This window comes from Seriola aureovittata, chromosome 6 (genome assembly GCF_021018895.1).
Source record: "Seriola aureovittata isolate HTS-2021-v1 ecotype China chromosome 6, ASM2101889v1, whole genome shotgun sequence".
Classification (NCBI taxonomy): domain Eukaryota; kingdom Metazoa; phylum Chordata; class Actinopteri; order Carangiformes; family Carangidae; genus Seriola; species Seriola aureovittata.
In genome coordinates, this window is record NC_079369.1 from 2,837,008 (window position 1) to 2,858,585 (window position 21,578).

A 21,578-nucleotide genomic window follows, 5' to 3' on the forward strand; every position below is an offset into this window, starting at 1 on the left:
CCTTCTGACCTTTGGTTAAGCCCCGTGGTCGAGACTAAACGTCCCTGCTGTTCCCTATTTTGGTTCATGACAAGACGCATCAAACTACTGTAGAGTTTGGTGGGAGATTCCTGGTCCCACACGGATAAATCCTTATGTTTTTGCTTTCCCAGTGACTTTCCTCTGAAGTGTCGGGACAGAATGAAATATCTTAACAACTAATGGATCATTTACATTCTGCACTCTCTACGATTATGTAGATTCATAGATGCTCTGTATCCTCACAAATGTACGTCTCTCTCCATTGGCTCGGCACGGAGTCGCACTGCGTCTGTACTTCACCGCGCTAGTCTTGTTTTCTTGTACACAAGTAATATCACAGTCCAATCAGCAGATTTCGGTGAATCACACACACACTCACACACACACACACACACTTCATCTCCATAAACAATGAATCTCTCCTTTCTTCTTCAGGCCAAAATATCTCTTGATCTGAAACACAGACGGCCGTGGTATTTACTGAGTTTATTCCTGCTCCTTAAAGAAGAAAAGCTTTTGGACTCGGTGGCTCCATTAATAAGACCACAGGTCAAAGCCTGATGTGACAGGACCTGCCTCATATCAGCTGGTTTCTTTATCTGTTTGCTGCTCTCCTTTCTGTGTTCATACATACAGTATTTTAATTCAGCCGAGTCCCCAATAAACCTGTTCTCGTTTACATGTTTTTCTGTTTCTGTTGTCAAGACAACGCAACCGTAGTATGAAACAGAGAAACCTGGTAAATGAAGATTATATGTTCACTTCCAAGCCGCTGCTAAAATCCTGATTTCAAAACCACGACTGACAAAAAGACTGAACACATGAGTTAAAGACAGACGCTGAGGCTCAGTTCACACACTCACACTCACGTCTGTACACACAGTCAAAAGGTTCACACTCAGCGGTCGCCATCTTGGCTACGAGGCCGAAGAGAAGGGGCCACCAACGTTTTTTTATTAATTAACTGAAACAGCTGCCAACATTAGTCACCACCTCACCTGTGTCACGTCCTTATCACAACAGTAAAACTCTCATCAAATCGACTCAGAAATACGACTTGTTACAGTTCATTCATTCATTCTCCTCCTGCTTTTGTCACTATCATTAAACTCTCCTGTCATTTCAGGCCCTGCCACTCCCACCTGCCCTGCAGTAGCCCCGCCTCTTCCTGCCTCACAAGCAGTTACATTTATCTGACCAATGCTTTAAAAGCCTGACACCAACAGAAAAACAGAAAGCTCTCCTATCGCAGGTGTGCACACCTACGTCAGGTTGTGTCTTCGCAGAGAAAAGTTGCGTAAAGGCGACAGTAGGATCCATCAGTTGTCACAGCAACAGTGAAGTGTGTGTTGGTTACATACCTCTCTCCTGTACGTAGTAAGCGAGGTAAAGGTCGAGCTCTTTGACGGAGACTGAGATGTGTCGAGGCTGGACGCAGAGGATCGGGTTGGAGCACTGGCCTCCCTTCACAAGCCGCTCTCCATCTGTGCTTTCCAATGGGATTCCTTTAAACAGGATGACCATCACCAGGTCCAACCTCCACACCTGAGAGAAGACAACACTGATGACTTTAACAGCGTGAATCTGACTCTGGACAAGCTGCACCAGCGCTCCCCTCCATTTAACAGTTTCATGTCATCAACGTTTGACTGTAAATGTATAAAAAAAAAAAAAAACTTTTGGTCTTTGAACACTGTGAACAAAATCCTAACTCTGACACGCTGCTTATATTTTAAGCCACACTTCAGTAAAACACTTGTAGCTGTCTTCTGAGGTAAATATAAATATAAAAAACATAAACATAAAACTGTTCTAAGCATTAGAAAAAACTTCCCCTAATCAATCTGACTATTTTATCACGACTGAGTTGGTACAATTAGTTTCACCAGTAATCGGTTAAATTCTTTAACACACAATAATTTCCACAAAAACTACCAAACTAAAATGAACATAACAACACGGTGTGTAATGTTAAATAATTAATATGAATCCTTGTTCTGTAGCCTCTTCTGTATGAAACCAGATGTTTTTCTGTAGGAAACCAGATGTTTTTCTGTCCTTAATCACTAATCCAACTACATGACGCCTCAGTTGCATAGCAACATGTGATGGAGACTCAGAGGGGACTGTTGTCAAGGCAACAGTTAAATATCAAAACAGGCGTTGATCACCATCAACAAATGTTTAAAGTTCACGGCTTTGACGCCGAGTATCGAACTTCATTACTTCAATACTCAGCACTTCTTTTAAATGTCTCTCTATTTCATGATTTATTGTTTTATTCATTATTTTATCTCATTTAACGTTAATGTTTTTAATGTTTAACACTTTAGATCAATGATTTTAACAATGTTTTATGTTCATTTTATTTCTTTCCTTTTCATGTGAAGCACTTTGTGCTACATTCCTTCTATGAAAGGTGCCATACAAATAAAGTTTATTATTATTGTTGTTGTTATTATTACTTCTATAAACCAAATTGGTTTGATGCTCTCAAGGATTGAAAAATGCTGTTCAATTCAAATCGAGTAAATGAGAAAATCTCATCAGCGTCAGTGAGCCAATCAGCATGTAGCATGCTTGGACCAAGATCTAATAATGCTGGTTTATTTTTAATTGGTTTATAACTGGTTTATTTGCACTAATGACTCTGTCCTGATGATGCTGATGATGCTGATGATGAGCTAAAAGATGAAGTATCTCCTTATTAGTGAGACCTAAAGTCTAACTTCACAGGATGCTCCACGTTCCTCATTTTAAAGCTCCAGATGTTTCCCCCCCAAAACAACATGTGACCTAAAATTACCACTTTCTTCTCATTATGACTGTTTTCTTGTAAAATTACGATTTTATTCTCAAAATTTCTGATTTTTCTTCCTCCTCGTTGTGACCCTAATAATATGTCGTGCAAAACAAACAAACAATCAAACATCGGTTACATAGTTGAGCTTCATTTGCCTTCGCCTACATCCATCCTTCATTATCGTTATCATTTCCTTCCTATCCTGACCTCCTGATGCAAACTGTGGAACAGAACTCCTGGAAGGGAACACGGACCGTTAGACGGGATGATTTTTACCTTGTCAGCTTGTCGAAGACAGTCTATGCGTCTCATCTTGCCTTTCTGGTCGGGGTTCGACAGGACACAACACGCTGCTTTCTTCCCGGTGACGGACAGGACAAAGTCTTCTCTGCATTCAGGTCGGATGTCCTTTCTCAGCTTGGCCAAAAGGCGGCTGGCCCACTTCTGTTTCACCTAGGAACAGAGCGATATTATTAAGAGAGTGATGCCAATCAGTGTATTGAACAATCTGTTCTAATAGCATATGAAGGGTTAGTGTAACATTGGAAATATGTAAAGTAAATCAATATTTTGTAAAACATATTTTAGCTTCTTGATTTGTAAAACAAAATAAATTAGTTAGAAGTTTATTTGTTCTATCCACCACTCAACTTCTCCATCCCACCTCTGCCTTCTCCCCCAGCAGCTCGTCTTTAACCGCTCTCTCTTCTTCTTTAGTCATCCTCTTCTCATGCTTTTTGAAGTACTTCCTTTTCCTGGCCTGGAGGTTGAACCATGTGTAGGCGAAGGCACGGACCTGGGGCAGCAGAGCCTCAATGAACGGATGGAACTCATCCTGCAACAGACAGACAAACGTAAACACAGCGTCGGCTAATTTCCCCTGCAGTATCATCAGGAGACAGCAGAGATATGTTTTCACTCCTGATGTGGGTTTGTTATGAATATTCCACCTACACTGTCCTGATTTTCCTCACTGACTGTCCCTGTGATAAGATCCTGATGTGAGGAAAGAGAAGAGGCAGTAACATGTGTCTGTACAGTCCTTACACTGTGTTTTCATTCAGTATTTCCCTATGATTTCCTTATCCGTTGGTAAGAACGGTGCACGTTATTGTAAATAATCACCTGTCTATTTTACATTCAAAGAAGTTTAAAAAATATTAAGTTAATATTCATCGAAATGATGTTACAAATGTTCAACCTTATGTAACCTGTGTTCAAAAACCAGTTTTAAGACCTAAATACCTTTTCAGATCTCAGATCATCATCTGAGGAGGATGAACAGATAACAGGTTTACATCCTCACAGAGGAGGTCGGCTTTAAAGGATCTCTGGACTCTGAGCTGGTGAGAAAAACCTCTGATAGGCAGGTTTATATAAGTTAGTTAAACCTTATTTATTCAGGATTCCTCTGGCGCTACAGAACAAATTACATATCCAACCCTCTTTTTATAAAGCACATGATTAGAGCACTGACCTGTGGATGAGAGGGCGCCCTCTGCTGGTAACACCCTCAAATTACATCTACATTTTTCTTTATTAATATTGTAATTTGAATCTTTTACTATATCACTGTTATTGCCATGCAGTCATCACATCCATTTATATTAATTGTGATTGATAACAGATACTGGAGGATTTTCCTTTCATCTTTCCTTAATGTAAATGCCTGAAGAGGTTTTTCATATGCAGACATCTAAAACAACAATCTGCCTCTATTCACCTGAACTGATTCAGCTTTAAGACGTTCCCTCAGACGTCTCTCTAAATGAAAATCACAGTGTCTTTATTGGAGGGGGGGTGTTTGATCGTTGAGTTAGGGGAAAGGTAAATCTGTGAGTGAAATGTTTTTGAATGCAGTTGCTCTAACTCTATTCTATGGGGTTGGTTTGATGATGATGTTGGTTTTTCGTCGAGTGGATAGTTTGATTTTTGGTTTTTAATTTTCCCAGTTGAATGGTGTAATTAAATAATCAATAGATCTGAACCACTGATCTAATGGTGTGACATGTGGAGGTTTTTTTTTTTTTTTCTTCTGCAATTTGTCCTCTGAAGGAAAAGAAGCAGGTTCATCTTCACACGCTGGATGTGAATGTATGTGAGCCAGTCTGGGTTCTCTGATATAATATAATATATAATATTATATTTATCTTATCTCATCATTACAGTACAGCTTATCCTGTTCTTTACTGATACTCCTATTGGTTGTTGTTATTGTGTTTTTTAAAAGAATAAAGTTTAGAAACAGGCTTAGAATGAATTAAATTAAATAAAAGTTTAAAGTGTAGAGCAGCAACAATAATGTTCACAGCAGCAGAGTCACTGTTGATAAACTCAATAATATCTCTATGGAAACAAAACTGTTAGCGTTAACGTTAGCGAACTGTGGTTGTGTAAAACAAAGCGCTGTGGATGGGAGCAGTTGAAAACCGATTGGCTTTTTACTTGTGAAGGTTTTGATGAACGAATCTCCAAAAGCCAAAGTGTGTTGAGTAAGTTTACACAGTTTACAGGTTGGACCGGCCAATTAACCAAACAAGTATCAAAACCGTATCTTGATCATGTCGATCAATTCAGTCCAATGTGCCGGTTAATTAACTTTTCCCTTAAAACAGTCACGAGCCTCCAACGTCCAACTAACGTCAATCCACATTCACTCAAAGCAAAGCTGCGGCTCAAACACAGAGAGACCGATCAGCGCCAGGTAATCGGTAATCGTTCATTAATCGTGATATTGATTTGAAGTCACATCTTCCAGCCCTTTCTACAAGCGTTATCTGGAGCATGTCTTTTCTCTGACTGGGGTGAACTAAAGTTGGAACTGTTTCTGATCTGATGGTCGGGGCTTTAGTCTCGATTCTTCAGTCAGTTTCTAATGTGTTTTGTATTTTGTTTTCCTGAGTGGAGACGGCGAGCGCCAAAAGTGTTGAGAGAAGTCAGCAGGGGGGGGGGGGCGTCTGCTCCGGCTGGCTTGTTATTTGGCATCAGATGTAGGGCTTTCAAAGTTCATCTAATGTCAGTGGTGCATCTAAAGTGTCTGCTTCTGGCTTGGAATAAATTGGGGGGAGTGAGTTTAACTTAATGTAAAATATGTGGAAAATCTGATGTATTTCTTGTGGGTTTTCAGTGATTTCATGGCAGGAATTACTGCTCTTTGGTTTTGGATCAGCTGATCAGCTCAATGTGTAACTTATTTCTGTTTTTGAAGATTTATATTTAAGTTGTTGAATCAGAAATTGTGTTTTTATGCCTCAGTGCCAGCGTCAGCCATATTGTTATACTAATGACACCTGTTTCCATGGTGACTTTAGGAAAGTAATGTGGTATTGTGAAAGGAGGTGTGCAATCTGTCCAGCAGCAGGTACACTCAGTACTCATCTGCTTGTTGAGGAAACTAGTCATTTAGACCAAAGTTAGCTTTTAGTTCTTTCCTTTTCCTTTTGATTTGTTCTCTCTGAAGAAAATGATCAAACTCTGTACAATCTGTCTCCGTCCTTTAGATGTCGGTGAACTTGATGGAAGGTTGTATTGTTCACAGAGACCGGTGGAGGTCTTTAATCTCGGGGTTGCTGGTTGCAGCTTCAGGAACACCAGAGAACGTGAGATTACTGTATCTTGCATGCTTCACGTTTGCTGGCGGTTTCTCGTTATTTTCTTTTCTCTGTGATATTTTCAATCAGTTCAGGCAGAGCTTCAGTGGATTACTCCCAGGTATAAATACTGGCCCACCTCCACCTGTTCTCAGGCTGTCTATCATCCCACACCAGCCATGCTGCCGGTTTGTTTCCAGCTGACGTTGTCCCTCCTCTCACCTGTGTTTCATTCATTAAAGGTGAATTGTTTGAACTTTTTATCTGTGTCGTATATTTGGGTCGTGTTTATTCTGAGCCGTGACACAGGGCTGCAGATCCTCAAGGGCCCAAAGGCTCCACACTCAATGTGCGGGAAGTGGGGTTTAAGGTTTGTGGTCATTTACAGCGTGCAGTGCTGAAAACAGATGAGCACTTACACCACTCTCAGACGGCAGACCTGTGTGTGATGTTCATTAACAACCATTAACAAGCGTTGGAGCCGCCATGGACGCATTCATTAAACAGCTGTCGACCTGCTTCTCACGATGCAGTGTCAAACGTGTCACTAACAAACCGGAGAATGACACTGAATTACAAAGAATAACGGACCACCTTCAGTTTCACCCCTCTGTCCGTCTGCACTCTCTCTCTCCACTTTCTCTTTTCTCGCTCTCTCTCATTTTTTTGTGTGTCAGTTAAATTACATTTAAATGTCAGTATCATTTAATTAATTTCCATTACAGGCAGCAACTCCAGTTCATCAAAGCCAGGGCAGCATGTGAGCGTCATGAAGGACAGTCGGCTGATTGGCCCATCCATCACTGGATGGGGTTCAATGTTATTATCTAATCTGAGGGCCCTGCTTTGTACAGGGACCCTGAGTGGGTTCAAATCCAGGTCTAAGGCCGTATTCATTTTAGTATTATGCTTATATGCAACACAACTGTGTTTGATTAAATGAACACAAAATGTGCAGAAACACAATGTGCAGAGAGAAGAGAAACAGGGTCAGACCCACAGCTATTTTATTATTAATAATAATACACAACCGGCTTATAATCTATATATTAGCAACATTAAACTACTAAATCATAGCAGTGGGGAATTCATATTAAATTATTATTAATGTTAGTCATTTTTATACTTAATAACTATATTACCTTGAACTGAATATACTATACTGATTAGTTTATTACCTGTTACTCTGATCTTTCATCTCTGGGGGAAATCGAGTGATTTCATGGATACGGATTAATCTCCCCCACTGTGTCTCATGTTACTGTATTGAACTGTATGTTATTATTGCATAGAATTATATCCAGTATATAATCTTCAATCTGTCCCCAAAGTCGTCCTTGTGTCTTGCCTTTCTCTTCCATCTTTATTTTACCTTTTATTTAACCTTTAAAACTACGAGCACTTAGATAAAAAGTAGTATTTGGGTGGAATAAACCTTTATGGCAGTTTTTGCAATATACAGTCAGAGAAATACAGTCCTGAAACCAGCCTCCGTCACTGCAGGGACATACTATTGGCTGGACTCGATAGTTTTCACATCGCACATGAACAAAAATTATAATTAATCAAACAAATTAATTGCAATCTAAAACAGCACGCCTAATTATTCGATGATGAAAATCATATTTAGTTTAGTTTATTACATTTATTTATCAGGGGCCACGTACAAAAACATTTATCTCATGCACAGAGAAGAGATGCACCGCACCACATTTAGCTTAGAGCTAATCTCCATCCTGCAGGTAGACACAACACAACGAGTGCAATAACACAAACACAACTTCAAACTGGAATCACCACCATGCGGTTGTATGACTCCTGTTGCAGGAAATACGGCCACAATCTCCTCTTCCTGATCTACAGCACTGAATTGAAAGTGTTTTTGCAGACCATTATGATGTCACAGTGAAGTTGACCTTTGACTTTCTGGATATAAAATGTCATCACTTCATCAATTTATCCTTATTGACATTGGACACAGAAGTTATCCTTAAAGAATCCTGTATCTAATCTGGTGGGTAAATTAAGGCAAAAGCTTTTTCATTAGGAATAAATCCTGTTTACATTATTTATTAATTGTTTGTTTTAAATGTTTTAAATTCTTTTTTAACTGGTATTTTCATCTGCTCGACATCAATGTAAATATGGCCTTAACCGTCACTGATTTTTGAAGTTAAATAAAGACATATATTTGTTTTAAATCATGAATCATGGCCAAGGACATGTTTTGTGAGATCGCAGTGCGTTCCTGATGTATTACATTCAGAAGAACATGAGATCACCGTGACCTTGACCTTTGACCTTTGGCCACCAAATTCTAATCAGTTCACCTTTGAGTCCAAGTGAATGTTTGTGCCAAATTTGAAGAAATTCCTTCAAGGCGTTACTGAGATATCTCGTTCACAAGAATGGGGCGAACGGACGACCTGCAAACACAGCGCTGTCACTGGTGCAGAGACATGATGAAAAAACACAGACCCCCTCCACATGCACCCCCCACCCCTGGATACTGTAGTAAAGCTGCAGCCAATGAGCAGCATGAACTGACAGAAAGAGTGGAGCTGCATGATGATGTCTCCATTCAATAGAGGACACAGTACACTGGAGTAATTAGTCACAGTAATTGGCTGTGCTTCATTACCAGGTATAATAATGTATATTAAATATAATAACCTACATTGATGAATTAATCAATGTTAATATTTAATATACAGCCTGAATAACTGCAGACTTTTAATTTACTATTTGTTAGAAACACTTTTTAATATAATTATGTACTAAAAACAACTGCTGCTTCCAAAGCAAGTAAAAGATCAGTGGAACAACAACAAGAGGAAAATGACAAAGTTTAAATGTAGAGTTGGAGATATTGGAGAAGACTGTGTTTTAAATCATCTCTTAAGTCTTTCTAAGCAGAAAAACAGTCTGTCCTTCCCTTATTAGTGTCTGTACGTCCTGACAACACTAACACAGAACTAAACTCATAGATAAAACTCTTCAAGGTAAAATCCTGATTGATTTGGCAACATCTGTATTTTTAGTGATTAGTGAAAGGTAGACTCCACAAGTAAGAATAAAAACTGCTAGAATTTATGAATGTCACCATAATGATTATAAATGATTTAAATAAATGGGGTTTGAAATCATTAAAATAATAAAAATTACAACTTAAAGTCTATTGAGACATTAAATGTTGATTAGAAGTAACTTAATTTGAAAAGGCATCTTTTCCTCTGCAGCCTTTTGTCGGTCGTGAATAAATCTTTAAAGCGCTAACGAAGCGGTGCTCAGATTACAGAGCACTCTGCCATCATGTGCATGTGTTGTTTTTTTGTGCCTATGCGTAATTATTGTTCGGGGACTTGGTGTCAGATCAGCGATTTTGAACAACCGGCAACCGGAGCGCACCTCCGGACTGCAGCCTCCCTCTCATCCCATCATCTGCCGCCCACAGAGATTCCTCTCCACGCTGACGAAGGAATTATGACACAAATCAGTTATGAAACTAGAGACAGGATTAAATTTCTCTCTATGTGATGAGCTTTTCATTTTTCCTTGTAACATTTGGTTTAATTGATGGGGACAGTCTATTTCACCATGAACCCAAACAACAACTAATTGATTCTAATAACGAGCACCACGTCTGATATTTCATGTTCCTCAGTGCCACAGAGCTCCTTTGTTGTCAGTGAGCCACTCTGCTGCACTGGGACCAACACGAACACCCACACTGTCACTGTGGCTGTGGCTGCATCCCACATACCCCATCCAGCTGATGGAAATACTCACAAGACCACCAAATGTGTATCACTCCGCCACTGAAGATAGTCCCCAAATGCACAATTTCTTCCTGTTTAACAGAAACTATATATTTGTGAGCCATTTTTTTTTAAAAGTATATTTTCAGCTGGAGCCAATGAGCCACAGAGAGGGTGGGGAAGTCAGACTAAGGCTGCGTCCACGCGACAATTTATATCATTATTAATTATTAATATTAGTTCTAATTCGAAAGCCCGTTGTAGTCTGGATATGCAGAAACGGAGACCAGCTACAAAGGGCGAAACCTTCATAAGCCGCGCCCTATGAAGGATGCGGCTCCTGAATTGGGACACAGCTCACTCGTTTAATATTGTAACCACGGCAACAACCGTCTGATTCAACTGCCACTGTAGGGGGCGCTATTTCAGGGGACACTCGTATGTGTCATATCAGTGGGGAGACAAAACGTCCTATATGGTCGTCAACACAATGTTAATAAATCAGGGATCGCATTTTCCAATTGGTATCGTTATTTTTTTTTCATCAATAATCAATAGAATAAAATATCTCAGAGCAAACGTGTTACACTTCAAAAGGGGAGGGGTAAAACATCTTATATGGTGATAGTAATAATAATATGATAAAACTATTAAATTAAAGAGCAGCTTCAGGTTACCAGGTGAATCAGTTCCCAGGTGAGAACAGCACCGAATTCAACCAATTAATTCCAGTCAGGCTCTTTGCAGTCTGTGCATACAGCTGATAATTACTAATAAACACTCAGTGTTCAGTTTATTAGGAACACGTAGATAAAACTGATGTAGTGTAATACAACAGTCCTGCAGTAAATCCTCTTTCCTGAAGATTATAATGATCAGTTTGTATTAAAACTCTTGTTGATGATCATTGTGGAGGATGTAGTGTGTGGAGCTGTGTTACATTATCCAGAGGTGTTTCTGCTATTTAACCAACTTTCACTGATATAAATGCGTTGGACAAAATAATAGAAACAACCGGACGCCACCGTGAGTTTTCTACTACAGCCCTAGTTTTGTGTTGGCATATCGGTTCCAAATATTGGTTATCAGTCTCCTTGATTATTGATAATTGGTATCAGTATCAGCCCTGAAAAAAAACCCCCATACATTGGCCAATCGTTAGAATAAATATGGTTAAATACTGACTTGACTGGATGTTGCTGCTTTGCACGCTGGCTGCAAAGAATCAGCTGGTAAAAACTGCCATAAATAATGCAGCTCTGCCAACTATGAGCTGCAGCTCCATTAATACCAGTGGAAGACAAAGTGCCACAGACGGAGCTGGTTGTGGGAGGAACAACATGGAGACATACCTATGGAGATGCTGTTCAATACAGCTGAAGAAGCCACATTCAGTGATCTGTTGTTACTACAGTTACTACTACAGATGTTTCAGCAGCAGCAGGTAACTTTTATTTCATCTGACGTTTGAGTAAAAGTGTTCATACTCTAGTACACTGCGACTCTGCTCCGACTGTAGCTGTTCCCTAACATGGCCCACATCCTCTGGCCTGACCGGGCATCACGCCAGGAGTCTGAGCCAACATGCTGTAGTAAATACTCACCTGCTCTCCTCCCCTGACATATAGAGCATCAGCATGAGGAGTGGGTTCATTTTCGGCATACGAAACATGTCAGGTCATGTGTTTCATCAGCAAAGCTTCAATGAAGTGTTGAGTCGATAAAGTGTAAGTGATTTCTGTCGTATTTAAACTTTAAAACGTTTCTTTGTCAGTCCAAACTCCACTGAGACCTGCTGCTGGTTGTGTCTCTGCAGTGAACTGGGATCAGAGAAACCAGTCACCACTCCAGTCTATCACGCTCCTCATGTTTCCATGTCTCCATGTTATTGTCAAAGCCGCAAATAACACTGGATGCTATTCTGCATTTCTGAGCACCTCAATACTCAGTGTAAAATACTGATTAAGTCACAAATCTTGGGTAATTTCCAAATAGTCGTAACTTAACTTAAAACATGTTGAAATTATGAATACCAACATTTGAGCTCACTATGAATGTACTGACGTTGTGAAACTCACATGTTCATCTTCATGGAGAGGAAGTTTTTATAATTCCTATTCATGTAAGGGAACCATTACAATTTAGTTCAGGTTCCTCCATTTCTCTTGATCATCTCTGAGATGTTTCTACACCTTGACTGGAGTCCATCTACGATAAACTCAGCTGATTGGACGTGACGTGGAAAGACACACACCTGTCTATATCAGGTCTCACAGCTGACATAGCAGGGCAAAAACCAATTCATGAGGAGGAAGGAGCTGCCTGCAGAGCTCGGAGAAAGGATTCAGATCTGGTTCCTAAGAGAACAGTGGCCTCCATCATTCTTAAATGGAAGAAGTTTGGAACAACCAGGACTCTTCTTAGAGCTGGACGCCAAACTGAGCAATCAGGGGAGAAGGGCCTTGGTAAGAGAAGTGACCAAGAACCTGATGGTCTCTCTGGCTGAGCTCCAGAGATCCTGTATGGAGATGGAGAAACTTCCAGAAGGAAAACCATCAGGATTCTCCGGTCGGATGAAACCAAGATTGAACTGTTTGGTCTCTAAGCGTCATGTCTGTAGGAAACCAGGAGCCGCTCATCACCTGTCCAGCACCATCCTAAAGGTGAAGCCTGGCGGAGGCAGCATCAGGCTGTGGGGGTGTTCTTCAGCAGTAGGGACAGGGAGACTGGTCAGGGTTGAGGCGAAGCTGAACGGAGCAAAGTACAGAGATCTTTAATGAAAACCTGGTCCAGAGTGCTCAGCACCTCAGACTGGGCTGAAGGTTCACACCGCCAAGACAACGCAGGAGTCGCTCAGGGACAACAAGGACTGTGGATATCCCTGAGTGGCCCAGCCAGAGTCCAGACTTGAACCCAATCCGACATCTCTGGTCCTCATCCAACCTGACAGAACCTGAGAGGGTCTGCAGAGAAGCACGGCAGAAAATCCACAAATCCAGATGTGCAGAGCTTGTGACGTCAGAGCAAAGAAGACTGGACGCTGTAATCAAAAGTGTCTGAATCCTTATGTATTAGGAAAATACAGCACATTCCTCATACTTTCATCATGTCAAGAGTAATGACGTATGTACTACAGGTGTCCCGACAATTATACTGTGTATGAGTGTATAAAAGCAGACCGTAGTAAACATGCATTGCGCTCTTGGTCAGTAACACTCTCCGTTGTTGGCTGAGGCGTCCACTTGCAAGTGTCAAAATAAACTGGAAAGACCACTCTCTGGTTGTCAGTCCTCTGTTTGCTGAAATTCCCACCACAACTTATGTCAAAAATTCTATTTTAACTTTGTCAGTTTGGAGTGTTTGGGTGAAGATTGATGAGGGAAAGAGAATTTAAATGATTTTCGATTGAAGCTGGAACATAACAAAAGTGAAGGGGTCTGAAAACTTTCTGAATACACTGCAAGTGTCGTGAAGGCTGCTGCACCTGTTGTATCATGATTCTTATGCAAGATTCACAATTTATTCAGAGTGTTTACGACTGTCGTTATCCTTCACATATCATCCGTTACTGATTATTCTAATGTGAAACATGAAGCAAAGAAGCAGCTGTGCACAACAAACCGTGACTGAGTGTTTCCGACTTGACAGTCTCATAAAAACAGATTCAGACAGCCCGTTTCATACGTCACAAACCAAAGGAACCAATTCTGTCAACTTGTGGGAACGGGGGGCGGGGCTAAATAAACCTGAAATCTTGTCAGTACAGAGAGAGAGAGTTAGCATTAGCACAACCGCTAACACTGTGTCAGCCACTGCCAGTTACAAGCTAACAAACAACAAAATAAAGTATCTATCCATCTATCAATCTATCTATCAACATAAACAAATGAAAGATGCTCACTGTGCTAACTGTTCTGATCTGTTTGTTAGTCTCTGGTTCTGGTCTCAACAGACTCGTCATCTGAGTCTGGGTCTGACTGAGGCTCAAACATGTGGCTGAGTCTCTATGATGTTTCCTCCAACACTAACCATCTCTGCTCTTTCACCCGTTACCGAAACCTTCAGTACAGAGAGCAAGAGTTTGTATTAGCACAGCCGCTAACACTTTGTCAGCCACTGCCAGTTACAAGCTAACAAACAACATAAACAAATAAAAGATGCTAACTAAGCTAACCGTTCTGATACGTCTTCTAGTCTCTGATTTTGGTGCAAAACAAACTCCCACTAAAAACTCCTGAGTTTGACTGAGGCCCAAACATGTGGGGTCGTCTTTACATTGTACAGCACCTGATACTTATTGATCATTGATCATGTAGCCTGCCACATGAACGCACAGTCAGACTGAGCTGTCTCACCTTACACCAGGTGAGTTTCACTTCCCTTCATTCTTCATATGTCTTCAGGGCTTTCGGCTTTAGGCACTGGACAGGTGCCAGAGAGTAAAAGCGTATAATATTTTCAATTTCTCCTGATCTACTTTAAAGTAGATCCAGTGTGCACCTTAAAAATCACACTGCAGTTAACACCTGACACTGAGAGGAGACTTCAGACACACGGCAGAGGTACTGTCCCATGACCTGCCGTTGTTATTACTTCGCTAACCCTGCAATTCATTTGTAACCAGGTAACTTATGCCCAATGCAAACACTATGATACGACCCACACTGGGGTAAATCATAAATACTGTATGTTCAGGTGAGTCCCAGGTTCGAGTCGTGTTTAACCAAAGACAACCTATAATGATAATCTGTTACGGCCATGTCAAAGGAAAATAAAGACGATAAAGTTTTCTTGAGTCGTGAATCTGTCCTTCACTAGAATAGATCCGCTCATGAAAGAGTTAAACCTATAGTCGAAAAAACATCTTTCTGGTAATTGTACTGCGTGGAGGGACTTCAGTTTTATCCCACATCAGCAAAACTCAGCAACATAATGTGTTTGATCTCCCCTCAGGCTACAGCAGCAAGTGAGTTGAACACAGAGGGTGGTGGGGGAGGGGAAGTAAAACCAGATGAGTGTGCTGTTAAAATAGCGTCCCCAGTGCAGCTGTGGCAGCGGAGAAATGGTTCCACACGAGGGGGAAAAAATGAGCTGAAATATGGTGCTAACTGAGGGTGGACCCCCCCCCCCCCGCCGTTATAGGTTCATCATCCTTTACCCTGTTGCCTTCAAGTTCCCATTAAGACCAGTGCAAACAGCAGATCACAATGGCAGCTGTGTCAGTATGGTGACATTATTGGATTAAGCATAACTTCATATGAACGGCGTGAGCACAACATAAACCAAAATAATAAAATCTTATGACAAGACCCATTCTTTAAGTCAGGGCCACAAGATTAGCTGATAATACGGGACTCACTTTAGTTGACATGGTATTAAGTGGTGCTAATTACTTGAACAATCTTTAATCTTTAATCATCTTACCAAAAAGGAAAATGACACACACAGAACCTGGGAGTTTTAAGGCCCCCTGAGATCAGGTTTACCAAGGACCCCAGACACACCGCAACAGCACTTGTAATAACTTTGCAGCAAAGCGAACATCATCTGTAGCAGGGCTAGCACCGCTAAAACCACTGCAACACTACCTCAACAGTGCAAATAGCAGCAGTAGTGATAATAGCAACAGCAGCAGCCGCGGTAATAATAGTACTAACAGGGGTTGGCAGAGTCGGGAGACATTTTGAAACAGAGCCCAGTAATAACAGTGGCACTAGTAAAAGCAGAAGTCAGGAGTAAATGTAGCAGCAGCAGTGATAGGCTGTGGTATCATCAGCAGGAGAGAAACCTCGATATTTGAATGTTGCCCTGTGGTTATATAAAAAAACAGATACAGAAAGATACAGATGAAGAGCTTCATGCTGGAATATTGATACTGGCAATTGAAAACCAACACCAGCTGCAAACTGATCCACCTCCTCTCACTCTCTCATCTCGCTCATTTGCACTTTTTCTGGTCCACAGTTTGGGAATGTATACCTGCACATACACAGGTAGGCCTATAGTTGTGTGAATCCAATCTTTGTTTTGGGTAGACAAAAATCTCCCCCAGCACATGTGCAACACAAAGCATGCTGCAGACAGAGAGGATGAATCTGGTGGAGGCTTTCAAACAGTCCTTTCAACAAGTTACAGCTAATAACTACATGTTAATTCAAGTGCCTGCTCACCAGGCCTGCTGCAGTCAGTGTGATTCAGCTCTCCAACCCTTCACTGCGTGTACCTGCTCCTGATATCAATCTATGATTCATATCACCATGAACAAGCTGAACAACTGAAGCTGGGGGTTGTTGAAAACTGTCGAAATGAAGGCATTTGTCATTATACTGCCTTATTTCCTGCACACACTTATTATCAAATGAACACAGTGTCTTGGATAATTAGTTAACTACATGGTGGCTTCATTTCCCTGCAGGGTGGACTCTCAGTGCAAGTGTATAACAGAGGCAGAGTGCAGTTTTACCTGAGACAGAGAGAGGGGAGAAAACATCATTTTGATGAGGAGGAGCTGAATCAGACCAGGCTTTGCGTTAACATAAACATCCCTGGGCTGAAGACCTTAATTTCCTTAGCGTCGTCATTTCTTTTTTCTTTTTTTTTTTTTGCAGATTCCTACGCGCCCTCGTTCAGCTGAGCAGCGGTGGCTCCGGGTTAAGAGAAAACTCCTGAGCTGCTTCTCTGAATTTCTTCAAGAAGCCCGAGAGGAGCGGGATCCGGTCGCCTCGGATGACTCCGCGCCGCGTTAACTCCAGAAATGATGACACGTCAGAAAAGTTGAGGCCCCGGAAAAAAGCCCCGCGGGGAGAAAAACACCGAGGAAGTTTGGAATAATCATTCTGAGGAGAATATGGCCGGAGGTGTAACGGAGCACGGGGGCTGTGTCATTTAAAAGAAGGAAGGAGATGAGGGGGCGAAGAATAAAAGAAAAAAAAAACTGAAATGACGTTATGAATTCAGCCCATCCCAGACGACGGGCTTAAAGCCGCAGCAGCAACTGGCCTCAAAACACACTGTTCATACAGTTCATCTCAGGATCAGCTGCACAGCCACCGCCACACCACACCTACTGTATATACCCTGCTCCTAATAACACCCTGAGGGCTTCACACAAGGCCAGTAGGTCCTCAGATCAACACTTTAATCTCCAACTTTAACAACTATATTAACAACTTAAAGCAGCAGTTGCTACTAAAATAGCATATACACATTCACACGCATATAAAAATCTAATCTAAAAAATGTTATAGAATATATACAATATACAACATATTTGTTGTTGTCACAGTTCCTTCAATCAGTGCTTAATTTTAAGTTATAACATTAATGAAGTGCTATACTTTAGTACAAATTTGAGGTAGTGTACTTAACTTGAGTATTTACATTTCATGCTACTTTAGACTTCACCACAATTCACCTGGAAATATTGTACTTTTTAACTTTTAACACAACTTTATTCTAATAGTAATATTTACCATTTAGGCTGAAGATTTTACATATAAAAATCATAGAATAAGATGCATTGTTTTAAATCAAATAACTCAACAAAATGTAAAATATTTCAAATGAGCTACACATTCACAAACCAAAACACACAACAAAATGCTACTTAAACGTTAATGCATCAGGAATAATAATCCAATAATATAACACTGTAAAGTGCATTTTACTGCTCTGAATCTTTTTACTTTTGATATATTAAGTACATTTACATGTCTAATATAGCCTATAGGCTCACGTTATATACTTTTACTTGAGTAACGTTTTCAGTACAGTATTTTGACAGTGTGGTAGAGCTGCTTTTACGGAGGTAAAATATTTTAAACTGTCCTCCACCGCTGCTAAAAGTAGATATTTAGTTTTAACTTTAGATCAGATTAAACAGATTCAACCAAAATGCACATAGCCTACAGATATATTAAGATGAATTAATCAGATAAACAATAAAAACTAAAAGGGTAACACGTGAAAAGGGGATGTTTTCAGACAACAGACCCTATTAACTGACCACTAGATATAATTCGACCACTGGCTTTTTATGGCAGGTTGTGTGGGTGTTTATACACTGGGAGTAAGAGGATAAATACTTTTACAGTTTTACAATGAAACCAGACAGAAAATATGAAATCTTAAAAAATGGGGGGAAAGTTTGGGCCATATGCTTATTGCTCAGTTCATCAAATCCTTACTGTCATTATTTAAGGGTATTTTTTGCTTGACTTGTATGATCCTTCAAATGCCACACTGTCACCTTAACACATCGAGAGCAGCCTCACTTTATTTGAGCTTTGTGGGTATTGTAAATTGTAAATTCAGGAGGATTAAGTCTGTATAGCAATTAATTAATCACAGTCTCAAGTTTAATCTGTGTCACGTATCGGAGCTGATGGTGATGGAGGGGCAATGATTTTCTGCTTTTTCCTCTATTGTGGCATCTGTGCTGTTGTCAAGTGGCTCACTTCCCAACATGAACTCAGATCTTCCACTGAGTGTTTCCAGCAGCACTGCGGGTACAGGAGGACTGCCTCTGCCTCCCCCAGCTGCAACTCTGTGTGTCTGCTAGCGGCCCACTGCCCCAGCTGTATGCCGGGACAGGAGGCCCTCTGTCGGCCTGTCATTCTAACTCAGCCCGCTGGCTTTAACTGCGGCCATTTTCTGCTGACTAACACACACACGCACGCACGCACACGCACACAAAACCGGGAGAAGGAGGCTTTAAGCTGAACTTCAAGTTGGCCTGCCGCCGTCCCGCGTGACGAACGGAAGGGGGCAGAGGGGCCTGCTGCTTGCTACTGCACGCTCTCCCACAAAAACACCGAACTCAATAACTTTCACCCGCCACTTCACGCGCTCATACACTCACACCAATGCACGTTGTCCCGCTTACTCACGCGCCGCCAGCGGTCGGAAACCACATTTGCCGGTAGGATAAAGCCTGTGAAACGCCAACACGTCCCGTTCTCCGACACGGATACGACGCCGCTCCAAACTCCGTTCAAAACTGAAGGAGTCTTAAGTTTACTTGTTTTTTATGACAAACACACGCGTCGTCTCGCGTGTCAATTCAAACCTTCTCGTATTTGATGATGTTTTAGAAAATTCGGCACTCATATTGTTTTCAAAAACACCTTCATGTCAACGAAATATTGAGTTTAATAACCGTTTCCCGCTGCCGGCTTCCGCCCTGTAACAGCACGTTTGACGTAAGACACCAACTGACAGAGCGGTCGAGCCGACTCTAAAAGTTAAGATTTCCTTAAAGTACGGCGTGTTTTACGTGTCGTGTCTGCGCCGAATTTAAGTTTAGATCCCGAACATTCAAGATTGTTCTCCAGCCGTGTTGTTCCGGGCGTTTTTATTTTCTGGCGTGCAAGGTGAATCTTTATTTGCCAGATTTTTGAATGAAATTTAGCGACAGATTCTCTCCGCGGGGGAAACGTCACGTACCGGACTATAATGTTCGGACGCTTCCACAAACTAAAAGACGGAAAGAGGGAAAAAATAACGGAAACGGGCTCTGCTGAGATTTGGAGGAAGGTGATGTTAACTGCCGCCGCTTTCTGCTCCACTTTCAGCTGCGTAGCTGATGTTACTCATTCAACTCCTCGCACTGCGTCTTTTTTTTTTTTTTTTTTGGAAAACACGAAACAGCACACCAATAGGAAGATACAGTCTACTACATTATTGTACCGGAACAGGTTTTGTCCTACCATTTCGAAGCTGAGCCGCCGCCGTTAAAGCTGATCTCAACGCCTGCCCATCTTGCGCTGTCGGTCGTTATCATTCCGTAGGCTATTCATTTCTGTCACCGTGCGCGTGCCAGCTGGAGTAAATCCGCGGTGCTCGAGACCAGGAACGTCCCGCGTCAAGCTTCGGGCTCCACGGCAGTATCACCCCCCCCCCCCCCCCCCACCACCAACACCCCCCCCCCCTCCACCCCCCCGGGAGGCTGCGGCAGAAAAGACTAGTGCTACATTCACCTCCACCTCTTCTCAGCTGACTGTTTCTCCCACTTCACTGTTTTACACGTCTTCCTTTTTTACTTCTCTCCACTCTTCCCTCTCACTTTCGTCCATTTCTTTCTCTCGTACTTTACTATAAGTTTTTTTGATGCATTTCTCTACAGGGTGATACATTTATTTAACCCTTCCCAGTCTACCTGGACGTCCCACAGCGTGTTGAACAGGAGCCTTGATTTAAGGTGTCACATTGTGATGCTGTCCTGCTGGGATCAGCTCTGACCCTGACCTGAATTCACTTCCTGCCAAATATTTGGGCCTTCACTGTTGTTCTTCTTCTATTGGAAATAAGTTTATTAAAGCATCACTTGCTCTGATTAGTCACTGATAGCCTACATAAACTCAGAAGGGAAAATGGAGTTCTTGATTCCTTTTAGGACCACCACCTTCCTTTGCCCTGCAATAATTTTGTTTTTGCATTTCTCTAATTGCAATGCTATGATCAAAGTTGGTCACCTTTTTGGTTAAAAAGTATTATGTATTAGGAAAATACAGCACATTCCTCATACTATCTTTGAGGGTCATTAAACTCTATTTATATCACGGACACAGAACTCGTGGCGCCTACGCTGCTATGTGTGCATTCTCATTTTCTTGTTCATGTCTACTTTTAACTTGGCTCAGTGCCATACAAGGTGGCCATGTCAAGAGTAATGACGTATGTACTACAGGTGTCCTGACAATTATACTGTGTATGAGTGTATAAAAGCAGACTGTAGTAAACATGCATTGCGCTCTTGGTCAGTAACACTCTCTGTTGTTGGCTGAGGCGTCCACTTGCAAGTGTCAGAATAAAATGGAAAGACCACTCTCTGGTTGTCAGTCCTCTGTTTCCTGAAAATCCCACGACATATTATTACGTAACAATAAAAATGCCTATTGGGGTTTTGTTATGTTCTTCTTTTAGCTCTGCAGAGGTCCTGCCCCTGAGAAATAAAAAATATGAAACATATCTCATCAGCATCATTTCAACCATCCCAGTTCAGATATTGTATGTTTATAATTTGTGTGTGTAAACTTATCTGTTGTATCATTCACAAACTTATCTCAAGTCAAGGCCCACTTGAAAGCTTTTTTGGGACTTTCACCCATCTCATGGGAAGCAAATAGAACCAGCTCAGGTGTCATCATCCCATTTTCTGATGAAGACACTGAGATGAGGTTGAAAGCTCACAAAACTAGTAACTGGTCCTTGAGTTGAGATTATTTTGCCACATGCTGTTCAGGACGAGAGAGAACTGAGATTTTTATTTATTTATGATCTGTGCAAATATAATCAGAGCACCTCTCTGTTTACAGATGTTCCCACAGTCAGATAATGATACTGAAAGATCGTTAAGATCGTTCTTAATCTTGATCGTTTGTCAAACTATTATAATAGACTAGTGGT

At 41.3% G+C, this 21,578-nt stretch overlaps 1 protein-coding gene across 5 annotated transcripts in view; it reads right to left on the bottom strand.

Annotated features, from left to right (window-relative positions):
• nfic (nuclear factor I/C) overlaps window positions 1-20,054 on the bottom strand; it is a 32,957-nt gene extending 12,903 nt beyond the window's left edge. For 2 of the 5 annotated variants that reach the window (XM_056377567.1, XM_056377566.1), the window contains exons 1-4: window positions 16,636-17,221; window positions 3,489-3,659; window positions 3,101-3,277; window positions 1,383-1,566 (exon numbers count right to left, since the gene is read on the bottom strand). In XM_056377567.1, the coding sequence (XP_056233542.1) occupies window positions 1,383-1,566; window positions 3,101-3,277; window positions 3,489-3,659; window positions 16,636-16,665 (562 nt within the window). In that variant the 5' untranslated portion in view covers window positions 16,666-17,221. Of the gene's footprint in view, window positions 1-1,382; window positions 1,567-3,100; window positions 3,278-3,488; window positions 3,660-16,635; window positions 17,222-19,879 lie in introns of those variants that run through there. The other 3 variants (XM_056377569.1, XM_056377568.1, XM_056377570.1) reach the window with 3 other exon arrangements.
• Between the last annotated feature and the right edge of the window lie 1,524 nt (window positions 20,055-21,578).